The sequence below is a fragment of the Hemibagrus wyckioides genome, linkage group LG01, assembly GCF_019097595.1.
Source record: "Hemibagrus wyckioides isolate EC202008001 linkage group LG01, SWU_Hwy_1.0, whole genome shotgun sequence".
In the NCBI taxonomy this organism is placed as follows: Eukaryota; Metazoa; Chordata; class Actinopteri; order Siluriformes; family Bagridae; genus Hemibagrus; species Hemibagrus wyckioides.
In genome coordinates, this window is record NC_080710.1 from 33,345,780 (window position 1) to 33,360,779 (window position 15,000).

The 15,000-nt window shown below is 45.6% G+C and overlaps 2 protein-coding genes across 4 annotated transcripts in view; one reads left to right on the forward strand and one right to left on the reverse strand.

Annotated features, from left to right (window-relative positions):
* The window catches only part of tmem204 (transmembrane protein 204), a 15,681-nt gene extending 12,209 nt beyond the window's left edge, over positions 1–3,472 (reverse strand). The window contains exon 1 of the mRNA XM_058387126.1: positions 2,320–3,472. Coding sequence (XP_058243109.1) covers positions 2,320–2,578 — 259 coding nt within the window. The 5' untranslated portion in view covers positions 2,579–3,472. The remainder of the gene's footprint in view (positions 1–2,319) is intronic.
* Positions 1–12,517, forward strand: part of ift140 (intraflagellar transport 140 homolog (Chlamydomonas)) — a 43,696-nt gene extending 31,179 nt beyond the window's left edge. For all 3 annotated transcript variants that reach the window (XM_058387104.1, XM_058387097.1, XM_058387113.1), the window contains 11 exons: positions 6,360–6,537; positions 6,713–6,903; positions 7,003–7,098; positions 8,113–8,245; positions 8,363–8,635; positions 8,842–9,024; positions 9,116–9,322; positions 9,479–9,691; positions 9,943–10,109; positions 10,214–10,355; positions 12,041–12,517. In XM_058387104.1, coding sequence (XP_058243087.1) covers positions 6,360–6,537; positions 6,713–6,903; positions 7,003–7,098; positions 8,113–8,245; positions 8,363–8,635; positions 8,842–9,024; positions 9,116–9,322; positions 9,479–9,691; positions 9,943–10,109; positions 10,214–10,355; positions 12,041–12,274 — 2,017 coding nt within the window. In that variant the 3' untranslated portion in view covers positions 12,275–12,517. The remainder of the gene's footprint in view (positions 1–6,359; positions 6,538–6,712; positions 6,904–7,002; positions 7,099–8,112; positions 8,246–8,362; positions 8,636–8,841; positions 9,025–9,115; positions 9,323–9,478; positions 9,692–9,942; positions 10,110–10,213; positions 10,356–12,040) is intronic.
* Positions 12,518–15,000: the final 2,483 nt, after the last annotated feature.

Here is a 15,000-nt window from a genome sequence, read left to right on the forward strand (position 1 = left end):
GGCTTTATAACCTGTGTGTGTGTGTGTGTGTGTGTGTGTGAGAGAGAGAGAGAGAGATGTGTGGAAGGAGTCTCCAGTGTCAGTGCGCTGTGTGTGTGTGTGTGTGTGTGTGAGAGAGAGATGTGTGGAAGGAGTCTCCAGTGTCAGTGCGCTGTGTGTGTGTGTGTGTGTGTGTGTGAGAGAGAGATGTGTGGAAGGAGTCTCCAGTGTCAGTGCGCTGTGTGTGTGTGTGTGTGTGTGTGTGTGTGTGAGAGAGAGAGAGATGTGTGGAAGGAGTCTCCAGTGTCAGTGCGCTGTGTGTGTGTGTGTGTGTCCATCCATGCAAGTAAATAGGATCTGAGTCACAGGATCCTGAGGTGTCCTGAGGTAGGTGTGTGTGTGTGTGTGTGTGTGTGTGTGTAAGCGAGCGGATCCAAAGACAGATGTGACCTCCCACACACAGCTGTACCATGTGCATGTGAGCATCACTTCCTGTCACCCACAATCCTCTGCTCTGTCCTTCCTTTTCCCGTGTCTATATTTGGACGGATGTACCAGGCTCTGGGAGACTGAGGAACATGTCCTCCAGCCTTACACCAGACCTCTGAGTCCAAACACACACACACACTCACACACTCCTGTGTCACTGCTTCTACAATGTTTGATTTCCTGCTTCTTGTCGATGGTGTGTGTTAGACTGCGTTCCTCTGAGCACCTATGACTAGAACATCACACCACACCACTGCTCCACCACTAGAGACTCCTTACACACACACAGACACTGGAGACTCCTTCCACACATCATACACACACACACACATACACACACACAGACACTGGAGACTCCTTCCACATACACACACACACACACAGACACTGGAGACTCCTTCCACACACACACACACACACAGACACTGGAGACTCCTTCCACACACACACACACACAGACACTGGAGACTCCTTCCACATACACACACACACACAGACACTGGAGACTCCTTCCACACACACACACACACACACACACACACAGACACTGGAGACTCCTTCCACACACACACACACACACACACACACACTGGAGACTCCTTCCACACATCATACACACACACACACACAGACACTGGAGACTCCTTCCACACACACACACACACTCACACAGACACTGGAGACTCCTTCCACACACACACACACACACACACAGACACTGGAGACTCCTTCCACACACACACACACACACACACTGGAGACTCCTTCCACACATCATACACACACACACACACACACACACAGACACTGGAGACTCCTTCCACACATCATACACACACACACACTGATACTGGAGACTCCTTCCACACACACACACACACACACAGACACTGGAGACTCCTTCCACACACAAGGTTCTAGAACGTTCCAGAGGAGATTCATACAGACGACTATTCCCCACACAGTTAGATTAGATTAGACGAATCAGATCACAGAGGCTAAGTTTGTCACATATACATTACTACACAGTGAAATTCTTTCAACACATATCCCATCCTTGGGGTCAGAGCGCAGGGTCAGCCATGATACAGTGCCCTTGGAGCAGGTGGGGTTTAAGGTTAAGGTGGTCTTGGGGCTTGAACCCCAATCGTCCAGGTCAATGACCCAGAGCCTTAACCCAGAGCCTTAAGCTACCACCACCGCCTTTTAACGACACGTCCAGAGCCCTGAAATAAACTCCGGTGATTTTAGTGACCTGATATGAAGCTCAGGTAATGAACTCTGGTACATGTGTGGAACTCGACTCTGAATATGAGGAACTCTCCTGCGTGTGTGCTGCAGTTATTCATCCCTGGAAGTGGAGGTGACCTGCTTTCCTACTGAAGTCAGTACACACACACACACACACACACACACACTGCTTCAGGCCTTGAGCTATGAAGAACATCATCGTGTGTTTTATGTGTGCGTGAAGTTCTTTTAGACGTCTGGACATTTTTGGACCACTGACCTGATGCAGTATAATGTGTGTATTATAGATTTTATTCCTATCGCACTTCTTTTATTCGGTTTTAATCATGTGTTTACGGTCAGTAGTAGTTTCTGGTCAGACTTTAGGCCACACCCCTTTAACTGAGACTGACTTAGGTGTGCAGAAACGCCAGAAAATAGTGCAGCATGCTAAACTGGAGGCTATGAGATTCTACTATTTATTAGCGACATTAGCATTGTAGAGCCGAGGCTTTAAAACAATTAAAAACAATAGCAAACTCTGGGCTGTCCGACTACATTAGGGAGAAAGGAATGTTTTTGGAATGTTGACCACACACACTCGCGCACACACACACTCACGTTTGACGGTGTTGCGTGACTCCTGGTATCCCGCCAGGTCTGCTCCCCAGCCGAGGCTCTGGCATGGTGCGGCGGTGGCGTGTGGCAGCATGTGTGTGTCCGTATCATGTGTACACACTTTCCAGAGCCCCACGCTGCGTCTGCGACCGTCCTCCAGCGTCTGCAGGGCCCAGCCCGAGCCCAGCGCCGCCACCACGTTCAGCACCAGCGACACCAGCGCCACGGCAACAGCCACCAGCACCAGTCTGCCCACGGCCATGCGCTCCAAAACACACACACACGTGCACAATGTAGAAAGGAAGACTCGGATGCTGTGAAAGAGCTCAGCTAGAGCACATCTCCGCTCATTATGATCAGAGTGCGTCTGGGAGTCAGGGTGGGTTCGACGTCTCGTCCTCGTTCTCCGTGGGATCCTCAGCCGTGGGATCCTCAGCCTTCCTCCTCGCTCACCGGGGCTTCACACACGCTCACGCTCGAGCCGATCAGCTCCACGGCCATCACACACACAAATACACAAACACACACTTCTGTCTCCGGCTTAAAATCTCCACTCCCAGATTCTGTTTAACTCCATTAACGCACAGCTATTGATTACTTTCTGTGATCAGATCTCTCTCTCTCTCTCTTTCTCTGTGTTCAGATCTCTCTCTCCGTGTTCAGATCTCTCTCTCTCTCTCTCCTCTCTCTCCGTGTTCAGATCTCCTTCTCTCTCTCTCTCTCTCTCTCTCTCTTTCTCCGTGTTCAGATCTCTTTCTCCGTGTTCAGATCTCTCTCTCCGTGTTCAGATCTCTCTCTCCGTGTTCAGATCTCTCTCTCCGTGTTCAGATCTCTCTCTCCGTGCTTGTACAGCTGTGTGTTGGGGCTTGCCGAAGGGATTGGGGGCGTTTTTTTCTTTTCCTCTCTATTTCCCAGTGAGACAGGTCTCTCTCTCTCTCTCTCTCTCTGTGTCTCTCTCTTTCTCTCTCTCACCCGCTCTCTCTCTCCCCCCGCTCTCACTCGCTCTCTCCCTGTCTCACATTCTTTCCTGTTCTATCACTTGAAATATGAATGCACCTCAGTTTATCTGTCATCAAGTCTCTCTCTCTCTCTCTCTCTCTCTCTCTTTCATTCTCTGTCTCTGTGACAAACATGTAACTCCAGCAACAGGATGCGTTTCCTGAGAGGAAAACAGACAGAGTAAAGAATACAACGCCCCTTCTCTTTCTGTCTCTCTCTCTCTCTCTCTGTGTCTTATAGGGTTGAGGGTTGGTGTACAGTACAGTTTGTTGCATTTGGACATACTATTACCCCTAAATGTTCTGCATGCTTTTCTTCCTGCTCCAGCTCAGGGCCCCCAAAGATTCTGGGAATTTCCTGTTGCCTAACTTTAATAAACAGCCCACATCTGTATCTACTAAAGGGGGGGGGGAGAGAGAGAGACAGAGAGAGAGAGAGAAGGGGGGCAGATAAGGGGGAATTCAGGGATAAATAAAGACCAGATGGGTGTGGAATTTGAGGTCAGAGAAAGTATTAGTGATCTGTGAAGCCAGAAAAGATAAATGTGGAGTTTCGACACGATCCGTAACGTTCCGTAACTCAGAGAATCATCAGAGGCTAAAACATTCCAGGCTCAAAGATTTCTCACAAGGCAGAGCAGTCCCTACATTCTCCAAAAATCCAAATCATCCAGATTAGATTAGGTGCTAAATTAGACTTAATAAGAATATAAGAAAGAAAAGGTCACATGATGTATTTGTTTCTTGGGAGAAATGAGTGTGTTTGGGGTTGTGGAGACTTGTGAAGGTTTAGGTTGTGTATTTCTAATAGCTTATGATCTTCTATAGATTAAATTGTTTTTTCACAAACACACAGTTATACAGAACAACTTTATTCCCTTCAGACAGAAGAGTGGAGTTTATTATTACTGTAAAGGGGAATAAATGTGGAATGAGATGTCCTGCAAATCCCACATGGATGTGATGGTCATGTGACACAAACAGTTGGGTAGCATACACTGACCAGGCATAACATTATGACCATCTGCCTAATATTGTGTCGGTCCCCCTTTTGCTGCCAAAACAGCCCTGACCCATCCTGCACTGTATATTCTGACCCCTTTCTAGCAGACCCAGCATTAACTTCTTCAGCAATTTGAGCAACAGTAGCTCATCCTCAAATGCATGACCCATGACCCTGTCACCAGGTCACCACTGTTCCTTCCTCGGACCACTTTTGATAGATACTGACCACTGCAGACCGGGAACACCCCACAAGAGCTGCAGTTTTGGAGATGCTCTGATCCAGTGGTCTAGCCATCACAATTTGGCCCTTTTGGTCAAACTCACTCAAATCCTTACACTTGTCCATTTTTCCTGCTTCTAACATCAACTTTATGGACAAAATGTTGACTTGCTGCCTAATATATCCCACCCACTAACAGGTGCCATGATGAGGAGATACTCATCTGATCGGAGAGTCTGATTCACTTCACCGGTCAGTGGTCAGGTGACATTTTGTTCCATGTCGTGTAGCCACTTGGAGCTTATTAGGAAAAGGAGCACTCCTGGAATAGGAGAGGATGATGATGGTGATGATGGGCAACACCAGGAGATGATTATGAGACAGTGTGAGATCAGTGTAGAGTTGCTACTAAGAAGATGACATGAAACCATCAGAGTTGCTTAAAAGGTATCATTAAAAACCATCGTTCCCTCTGTTCCACATGGCAGACCCCCAAACTCTCTCCTTCTGCAGCTTGGTCTGCTTTTAGATTTTTTATTGTGATGTTAATTTGATGGATAAATTAACAATAATTCACAAATGAAATGTTTATTAATTCCTGCAGCTTCCTGAAGATCTGCTCAAACACACACAGCTTGTTTTAAAATAAGATCCAGGGTCTTCAGGTCATGTGTTCATCAAACGAAACTCGAGAGTTGGGCGGTGGTAGCTCAAGTGGTTAAGGCTCTGGGTCATTGACCAGAATATAGGGGGTTCAAGCCCCAGCACCACCAAGTTGCCACTGTTGGGCCCTTGAGCAAGGCCCTTAACCCTCTTTGCTCCAGGGCTGCTAACCCTAATCCTGCGCTCTGACCCCAACCTCCAAGGATGGGATATGCAAAGAAAAAAGAATTTCACTGTGCTGTAATGTATATGTGACAAATAAAGGCAAATTATAATTATAAGTCCAGACTCTCTTTCATTAAAAAGCTGATGAACATCTCGGCAGCTTCCACAGTGGAGAATGTCTGTGGAATGTGAAATCAGCACATTCCTTGAACTCGAACTGGGACATTTTTCTTGGGAATGTGTGTTTCTTGGATGCATTCAGTTTGAGGTTTAGCTTGTGAGACACTGAATAAAAGCCAGCAGCTGAGATTTCTCACATATTTCATTAAAAGAGAAGTTCACTTCCCAGAGATAGTGCTAGATGAGCTTTTGTGACTAAAAAGTATACAGTGAGTGGTTTGTGTAGATAAGATCCTCCTTCCTGGGCCAGGATGGAGGTTTAGAGCTCTCTGAAGCTGCATTTAAACTGCATTCTGGAAGGTCAAACTCTGAGGCACCACTGAAGTCCACTATATGGAGAAAAATCCTGAAAGACATGAACATCTTGGATGACAAGGGGGTGAGGAAATTATCTGTAGATTTTTGTTCTGGAAGTGAACATCTTTAATGTCTTTCTACAGCAAATCCATGCAGACATGTTTATTTTCCTCCAAGTCTTTATAGTTCATGTTCTTCTGGGCAGTTCTCCACAAGATGCATGCACGGTTTAAAGTTGCTCCACATGACACCATGCTGTAGGTTCTTCAGCTGGTCTTGATGAATAAGGATAATAATAAAAAGGGCTTCCATGTAGAAATCACAAAAAAACTAAACACACAATCCTGGGCTCCATCCCAAACCACTGCTTCTATTACTGCAGGATAGAACATCAACATCAGTAATGTTATTTATTACATTTTAATGATTTATTATTATCTTAACAAGCTAGCTAAGGGATTAGGAACCACATTCATGATTTCAGCATTCATAAAAGGTGTGTGTGTGTGTTTCAGTGAGGCGGTGTGGGAGAACATGGCTCGTATGTGTGTGAAGACTCGGCGTCTTGACGTGGCGCGCGTGTGTCTGGGAAACATGGGTAACGCCCGTGCAGCTCGCGCGCTCAGAGAGGCGGAGAAAGAGCCAGAGATGGAGGCAAGAGTCGCAATGCTCGCTATACACCTCGGCATGCTGGTGAGACACACACACACACACATACATACACACTATTAAACACTTAGTTTTCAGTCCTTCTGTAATATGCATTGTGTGTGTATGTGTGTGTGTGTGTATGTGTGTGTGTGTATATGTGTATGTATATGTGTGTGTATGTATGTATATGTGTATCTGTGTGTGTGTGTGTGTGTAGGATGAAGCCGAGGCTCTGTATCGTTCATGTGGGAGGTTCGACCTGTTGAATAAGTTTTATCAGGCTGGTGGTGATTGGCAGAAAGCCATCGAAACAGCGGAGAGTCACGACCGCATCCACCTTCGCTCCACCTACTACAGTTATGCACAACACCTGGAGAACACTGGAGACAAGAGCCTGGGGGTCACCTAGTGAGCACACACACACACACACACTTTAACTCTGCACTGAATCTGTGATGCTAATGTAGCTAATGAATGTTATTAATCATGAATTATTCTCTCTGTTAGTTACGAGCGCTCTGATACACACCGGTTCGAGGTTCCCCGCATGCTGGTGGAGGACATTGTGTCTCTGGAGCTCTACATCAACAAGATGAAGGACAAGTGAGTACTGAGCTCTGATTGGTTCTGATCTCTCTCCTCTGATTGGTTCTGATCTCTCTCCTCTGATTGGTTCTGATCTCTCCCCTCTGATTGGTTCTGATCTCTCCCCTCTGATTGGTTCTGATCTCTCTCCTCTGATGGGTTCTGATTTCTCTCTCCTCTGATTGGTTCTGATCTATCTCTCCTCTGATTGGTTCTGATCTATCTCTCCTCTGATTGGTTCTGATCTCTCTCTCCTCTGATTGGTTCTGATCTCTCTCCTCTGATTGGTTCTGATCTCTCTTCTTTGATTGGTTCTGATCTCTCTCCTCTGATTGGTTCTGATCTCTCTTCTTTGATTGGTTCTGATCTCTCTTCTTTAATTGGTTCTGATCTCTCTTTCCTCTGATTGGTTCTGATCTCTCTTCTTTGGTTGGTTCTGATCTCTCTCTCCTCTGATTGGTTCTGATCTCTCTCTCTTTTGATTGGTTCTGATCTCTCTCCTCTGATTGGTTCTTATCTCTCTTTGATTGTTTCTGATCTCTCTTGGCTCTGATTGGCTGAAACAGTTTGATGTGAATTAATCGATTCTTACTGAAGTGTTTATGTGGATCTTAAACCAAACGCTGTATAAAATCTGCATTTATTTACACGTTAGATGTAATCTAGTCCCACATGTGTGACGTGTGGATTAGTTTCAGTTTTACCAAAACACCACAAACTGATGTCTCAGCAAAATGTCACCCAATAAAAGACTCAGTAATACGATGAGTACCAAAGTTCAGACATGACACAGCAGTATAACGGATATGTCACACCTTTACTCATCTTCTTATTCATGTTCTCAGGATTTAAGGATTTTTTTAAAAGTCCATCGTTTGAAGTTTCACCTCATTTATTCAGATAGAAATTTCTCTCAGCTTGTCCTCACTGGTTGTGTTTTTATTCTGATTGAGCTCTCAGCTGGAATATTACCAGACTGTATACTGCATGTGAACTCAGCTGACCTTTGCTCTGATATGGTTACCTGGACAGGTGCCTGTATAAGTGGTGGGGTCATTATCTGGAGAGCCAATCAGAGATGGAGTCTGCGCTGCGTTACTATGACTATGCTCAGGATTACCTGTCTCAAGTGCGTGTGCACTGCTACCTGGGGAACATCCAGAAGGTAACGATATGTCTGAGACTAGTGGTGATGTCATAATAATAAGCCCCGCCTATTGACGGCTACATCTTGCAGTGAAATCAGGAGTGCTATAACGAGAGGAATGTTTGCTTTCTCCAGGCGAGCGAGATCGCCAATGAGACAGGCAATCGAGCAGCGTCCTATCACGTGGCCCGGCAGTATGAGAGTCAGGATCAGATCAGCCAATCGGTGCACTTCTACACACGAGCTCAGGCATACAACAACGCCATCCGACTGTGTAAGGAGAACCACATGGATGAGCAGCTGATGAACCTGGCGCTTCTCAGCAACCCGGAGGACATGATGGACACGGCTGCTTACTATGAGGAGAGGGGAGAGCACATGGACCGAGCTGTCATGCTGTATCACAAGGTTACACAGACACACACACACACAGACACACACACCCACAGACACACACACACACACAATCTGAGATAGAGCTCCATCACAAAATAATACTGATCTCCCCACTAGGGTTCACTAATATCACTATCTCTCTCTCTCTCCCTCTCTCTCTCTCTCTCTCTCTCCCTCTCTCTCTCTCTCTCCCTCTCTCTCTCTCTTTCTCACTCTAGGCTGGTCGTGTATCTAAAGCTCTGGAGTTGGCATTCAGTACGGAGCAGTTTGGGGCGCTGCAGCTGATTGCAGAGGAACTGAATGAGAACAGCGATCCGGCTGTGCTCACACGCTGCTCCGACTTCTTCATCAAACACACACACTACCACAAAGCTGTGCAGCTGCTGGTGGCTGCCAAGAAGGTACACACACACACACACACACGCTTTCACAGAAAAACATAAATATTTATAATCCAGATAATTAATTTTGTTTGTGTGTGTGTGTGTGCAGTATCATGAGGCACTTCAGTTGTGTTTGGACCAGAACCTGACCATCACAGAGGATCTGGCTGAGAGCATGACTGTGTCACAAAGCTCCGCCCACCTCTCAGAGGAGGAGCGTAAGGAGCTGCTGGAGCAAATCGCAGACTGCTGCATGCGCCAGGGCAACTATCACCTAGCAACCAAGAAATACACACAAGCTGGGAAAAAGATCAAGGTTTGTGATATATTGCGTAAATGATAAAATAGAAATTGAGATTAAATATATAGAGACATAGAGATGGCATGGGGATGTCAGTGCTGATGGGATTTAGATCTAGCTGATAATATAATAATATATCTGTTTATACCTGTGTGTGTGTTTTCTCTATAGGCCATGCGAGCGCTGCTGAAATCAGGTGATACAGAGAAGATCGTGTTCTTCACTGGTGTGTCTCGTCAGAAAGAGATCTACGTGATGGCGGGGAATTACCTGCAGTCTCTGGACTGGAGGAAAGATCCGGAAATCATGAAGAACATCATCAGCTTCTATACCAAAGGACGTGCGCTGGAGCTGCTTGCCGGCTTCTACCAGGCCTGTGCACAGGTACAGTGTGTGGATGTGTCTCAGACCACACGCCCTCATTATACAGGGCACATAAACTCTATCTACTGAGGGCGTGTCCCAAACCACACCCCAGGGCTGGGCTGGGCAGGGCATGTTCTATTAGTGCCACAGTGCATTATGGGTATTCTAGATGTAGTGGTGCATTGTGTGTTCAGAGAGATATCTATCAGATATGACTGTGTACCCATGCTCAGGGGTGTGTGTGTGTGTGTGTGTGTGTGTGTGTGCAGCTAGAGATTGATGATTATCAGGACTATGAGAAGGCGTACGGTGCTCTGACAGAAGCCTATAAGTGTCTGTCTAAAGCTAAGAGTCGCCATGGAGACGAGACAGACGAGCGACTCACACAACTCACACACCATCTCACACTCATCAAGAGATTCATACAGGCTCGCAGGTAACACACACACACACACACACACACAGAAGAAACAAATGAACACGGACACAAGCAATATAAAATGTGTTTGTGTGTGTGTGTGTGTGTGTGTGTGTGTGTAGGCTCTATGAGCAGGACCCTGCAGCAGCTCTCTCAGCATGTGAGTGTTTGTTAGAGGAGTCTGATCTGGACCCTGCGGTGAGAGTGGGGGACATCTTTGGCTTCATCATCGAGCATCACTGTCAACACGCCAGCTACCAGAAGGTCAGTCAACACACACCACAGCTCAGTGGGATACCGTAATAACACCCTAATAACCACCTGGGATACCGTAACAACACCCTAATAACCACCTGGGATACCGTAACAACACCCTAATAACCACCTGGGATACCGTAACAACACCCTAATAGCCACCTGGGATACCGTAACAACACCCTAATAACCACCTGGGATACCGTAACAACACCCTAATAGCCACCTGGGATACCGTAACAACACCCTAATAACCACCTGGGATACCGTAACAACACCCTAATAACCACCTGGGATACCGTAACAACACCCTAATAGGCTCCTGGGATACCGTAATAACACCCTAATAGGCTCCTGGGATACCGTAACAACACCCTAATAGCCACCTGGGATACCGTAACAACACCCTAATAGGCTCCTGGGATACCGTAACAACACCCTAATAGCCACCTGGGATACCGTAACAACACCCTAATAACCACCTGGGATACCGTAACAACACCCTAATAACCACCTGGGATACCGTAATAACACCCTAATAGGCTCCTGGGATACCGTAACAACACCCTAATAGGCTCCTGGGATACCATAATAACACCCTAATAGGCTCCTGGGATACCGTAACAACACCCTAATAGGCTCCTGGGATACCGTAACAACACCCTAATAGGCTCCTGGGATACCGTAATAACACCCTAATAGGCTCCTGGGATACCGTAACAACACCCTAATAGGCTCCTGGGATACCGTAACAACACCCTAATAGGCTCCTGGGATACCGTAACAACACCCTAATAGGCTCCTGGGATACCGTAATAACACCCTAATAGGCTCCTGGGATACCGTAATAACACCCTAATAGGCTCCTGGGATACCGTAACAACACCCTAATAGGCTCCTGGGATACCGTAACAACACCCTAATAGGCTCCTGGGATACCGTAACAACACCCTAATAGGCTCCTGGGATACCGTAACAACACCCTAATAGCCACCTGGGATACCATAACAACACCCTAATAGGCTCCTGGGATACCGTAACAACACCCTAATAGCCACCTGGGATACCGTAACAACACCCTAATAACCACCTGGGATACCGTAACAAAACCCTAATAACCACCTGGGATACTGTAATAACACCCTAATAGGCTCCTGGGATACCATAACAACACCCTAATAGGCTCCTGGGATACCGTAATAACACCCTAATAGGCTCCTGGGATACCGTAACAACACCCTAATAGGCTCCTGGGATACCATAATAACACCCTAATAGGCTCCTGGGATACCATAACAACACCCTAATAACCACCTGGGATACCGTAACAACACCCTAATAGCCACCTGGGATACCGTAACAACACCCTAATAGCCACCTGGGATACCGTAACAACACCCTAATAGTCTCCTGGGATACCGTAACAACACCCTAATAGCCACCTGGGATACCGTAACAACACCCTAATAGTCTCCTGGGATACCGTAACAACACCCTAATAGCCACCTGGGATACCGTAACAACACCCTAATAGTCTCCTGGGATACCGTAACAACACCCTAATAGGCTCCTGGGATACCGTAACAACACCCAAATAACCACCTGGGATACCGTAACAACACCCTAATAGCCACCTGGGATACCGTAATAACACCCTAATAGCCACCTGGGATACCGCTGTTGTTGTGTTACAGGCATGGGTGAAGTTGGAGGAGCTGAGACGTTTGCGTCCCTCAGTGAACGTGAGTGTGTACGTGAGCGCTCGCAGTCTGGACGCTCTGCAGAACGCCATGGGAGTAAGAATCAACCATGGAGACACTAAACACACTAACACACTCCGCCGAGATGCAGACAACACACACGCACACACACAGAGCGACGGAGAGGACGAGGAAGAAGTGGAGGAGGACGAGAACCTCACTGACTGAGGGATGTTTAATACACACACATACACACACACTGCTTTATCGAAGAGTATGTGATTCATCCTGAGCCTTAAACACAATGGCTTGTGTGTTTTGCCTTCACACACACACACACACACTTTTTGCTTATCAATTTACTATTTTATATATTTTACACACTATTTATAGGACCCACACACCCTGTAATGTTTTGTATTATTCCTTGTATAGAATGTATCTCTATTTTAATAAAAGTTTTTAACTCTTGATCTGAGTTTATTACGGTCACTTCCCTCGCTCTCACACACTTTCAAGTGACCACTTTACCCCGGTGGATACGGAACATGTCCCGGGATCACAGAGCAGGAAGCAGGAACGCACTCTGGATGACAACTACAGTATAGATTTAAAACTTAATTTGGATCAGAATAGAGCTAAAAAGATCAAATATAAAGATACACTATGTTGCCAAATGTTCTGGGACACCCCTCCACATCACTGAGGTGGATGAACTTGACTGACCTGCACAGAGTCCTGACCTCAACCCCATAGAACACTTTTTGGATGAATTAGAGTGGAGACTGTGAGACAGACCAAATCTGGGACGTCTGCCTTTCCATGCACATGAATGTAATATGGAGTTGTCCCGCCCTTTGCAGCTATAACAGCTTCAACTCTTCTGGGAAGGCTTTCCACAAGGTTTAGGAGTGTGTTTATGGGAATTTTTGACCATTCCTCTAGAAGTGCATTTAGGAGGTCAGGCACTGATGATGTGATGACAAGATGGTCCGGCTCACAGACATATGGGGTTGAGGTCAGGACTCTGTGCAGGACAGTCAAGTTCCTCCACACCAAACTCACTCATCCATATCTTTATGGACCTTGCTTTGGTCACTGGTGTGCAGTCATGTTGGAACAGGAAGGGGTCATCCCCAAACTGTTCCCACAAAGAGCATGAAATTGTCCAAAATGTCTTGAAGCTGAAGCATTAAGAGTTCCTTTCACTGGAACTAAGGGGCGGAGCCCAACTCCTGAAAACAACACCTGAACTCAGTGATGGAGGGGTGTCCCAATACTTTTGGAAATATAGTGCATATGAAAGACTTCTCTCTCATAAAGTTAATAAGAACAAAAAAGCAGTTTGTTGAAGTGTAAACTGTCCTGAAGATGTGGGGAAACATCCAGCTTCAACTCTGACTGATACACAGCGCTGACACTGGAGACTCCTTCCACACATCATACACACATCATACACAGATCATACACACATCATACACAGATCATACACAGATCATACACACATCATACACACATCATACACACATCATACACACATCATACACAGATCATACACACATCATACACACATCATACACACATCATACACACATCATACACAGATCATACACAGATCATACACACATCATACACACATCATACACAGATCATACACACATCATACACACATCATACACAGATCATACACACATCATACACAGATCATACACACATCATACACACATCATACACACATCATACACACATCATACACACATCATACACACATCATACACAGATCATACACACATCATACACACATCATACACACATCATACACAGATCATACACACATCATACACACATCATACACACATCATACACACATCATACACAGATCATACACAGATCATACACACATCATACACACATCATACACACATCATACACAGATCATACACAGATCATACACACATCATACACACATCATACACACATCATACACAGATCATACACACATCATACACACATCATACACACATCATACACAGATCATACACACATCATATACACAGATCATACACACATCATACACACATCATACACACATCATACACAGATCATACACACATCATACACACATCATACACAGATCATACACACATCATACACACATCATACACACATCATACACACATCATACACACACACCATATCTCCTTATACAAAAAATATTTCCACATCCTAGCAATGACCTGGATCACCATAACAACCATCACCATAAAAACCCTCCCCCATTCCAGAAGCGTCTATGTGATTGGCAGATAGCCACATGGAATACCGTAACACCCCAATAGCCACCTGGGATACCGTAACACCCCAATAGCCACCTGGGATACCATAACACCCCAATAGCCACCTGAGATACCATAACACCCCAATAGGCACCTGGGATACCGTAACCAACAAAAAATAAGAGCTATACAGTGAGCACAGGCTACTACATCCCTCAATCCCACCTTAAGTACAAAAAGTTTAAAATTATAAGCTGAAATTTTTTTTTTAAACTTTATAAAATTTAAGTGTGTGTTTGTGTCTAAAATAACTAAAATTAGAGTTATGGGTACATGGTGAAGGTATAGAATTTAACTTTATTACACTGTGTGTATCTGAGGCAGTATTCTTAGCAAAAAAACAAAACACCCCAAAGTGGATCAATAATAATTCCTCCACAGGTTCACACTGACAGGGAATGTTATACAGCCTGCAACATCACCCAGCAGGACCAGTTTAACGACAGGTCAGTGCTGGTTTGGAGATATCAGATCCTCTAGATATAACTGGGCTTCATCACTCCTGTTACATATAATACAGCTCCATCTAGTGGATTTGTCCTGATATGACATGGACTTGTGTGGGTTTACAGTTTTCCTTATTCGGATAAACACTGTATCTGAACGAATACAACAAAT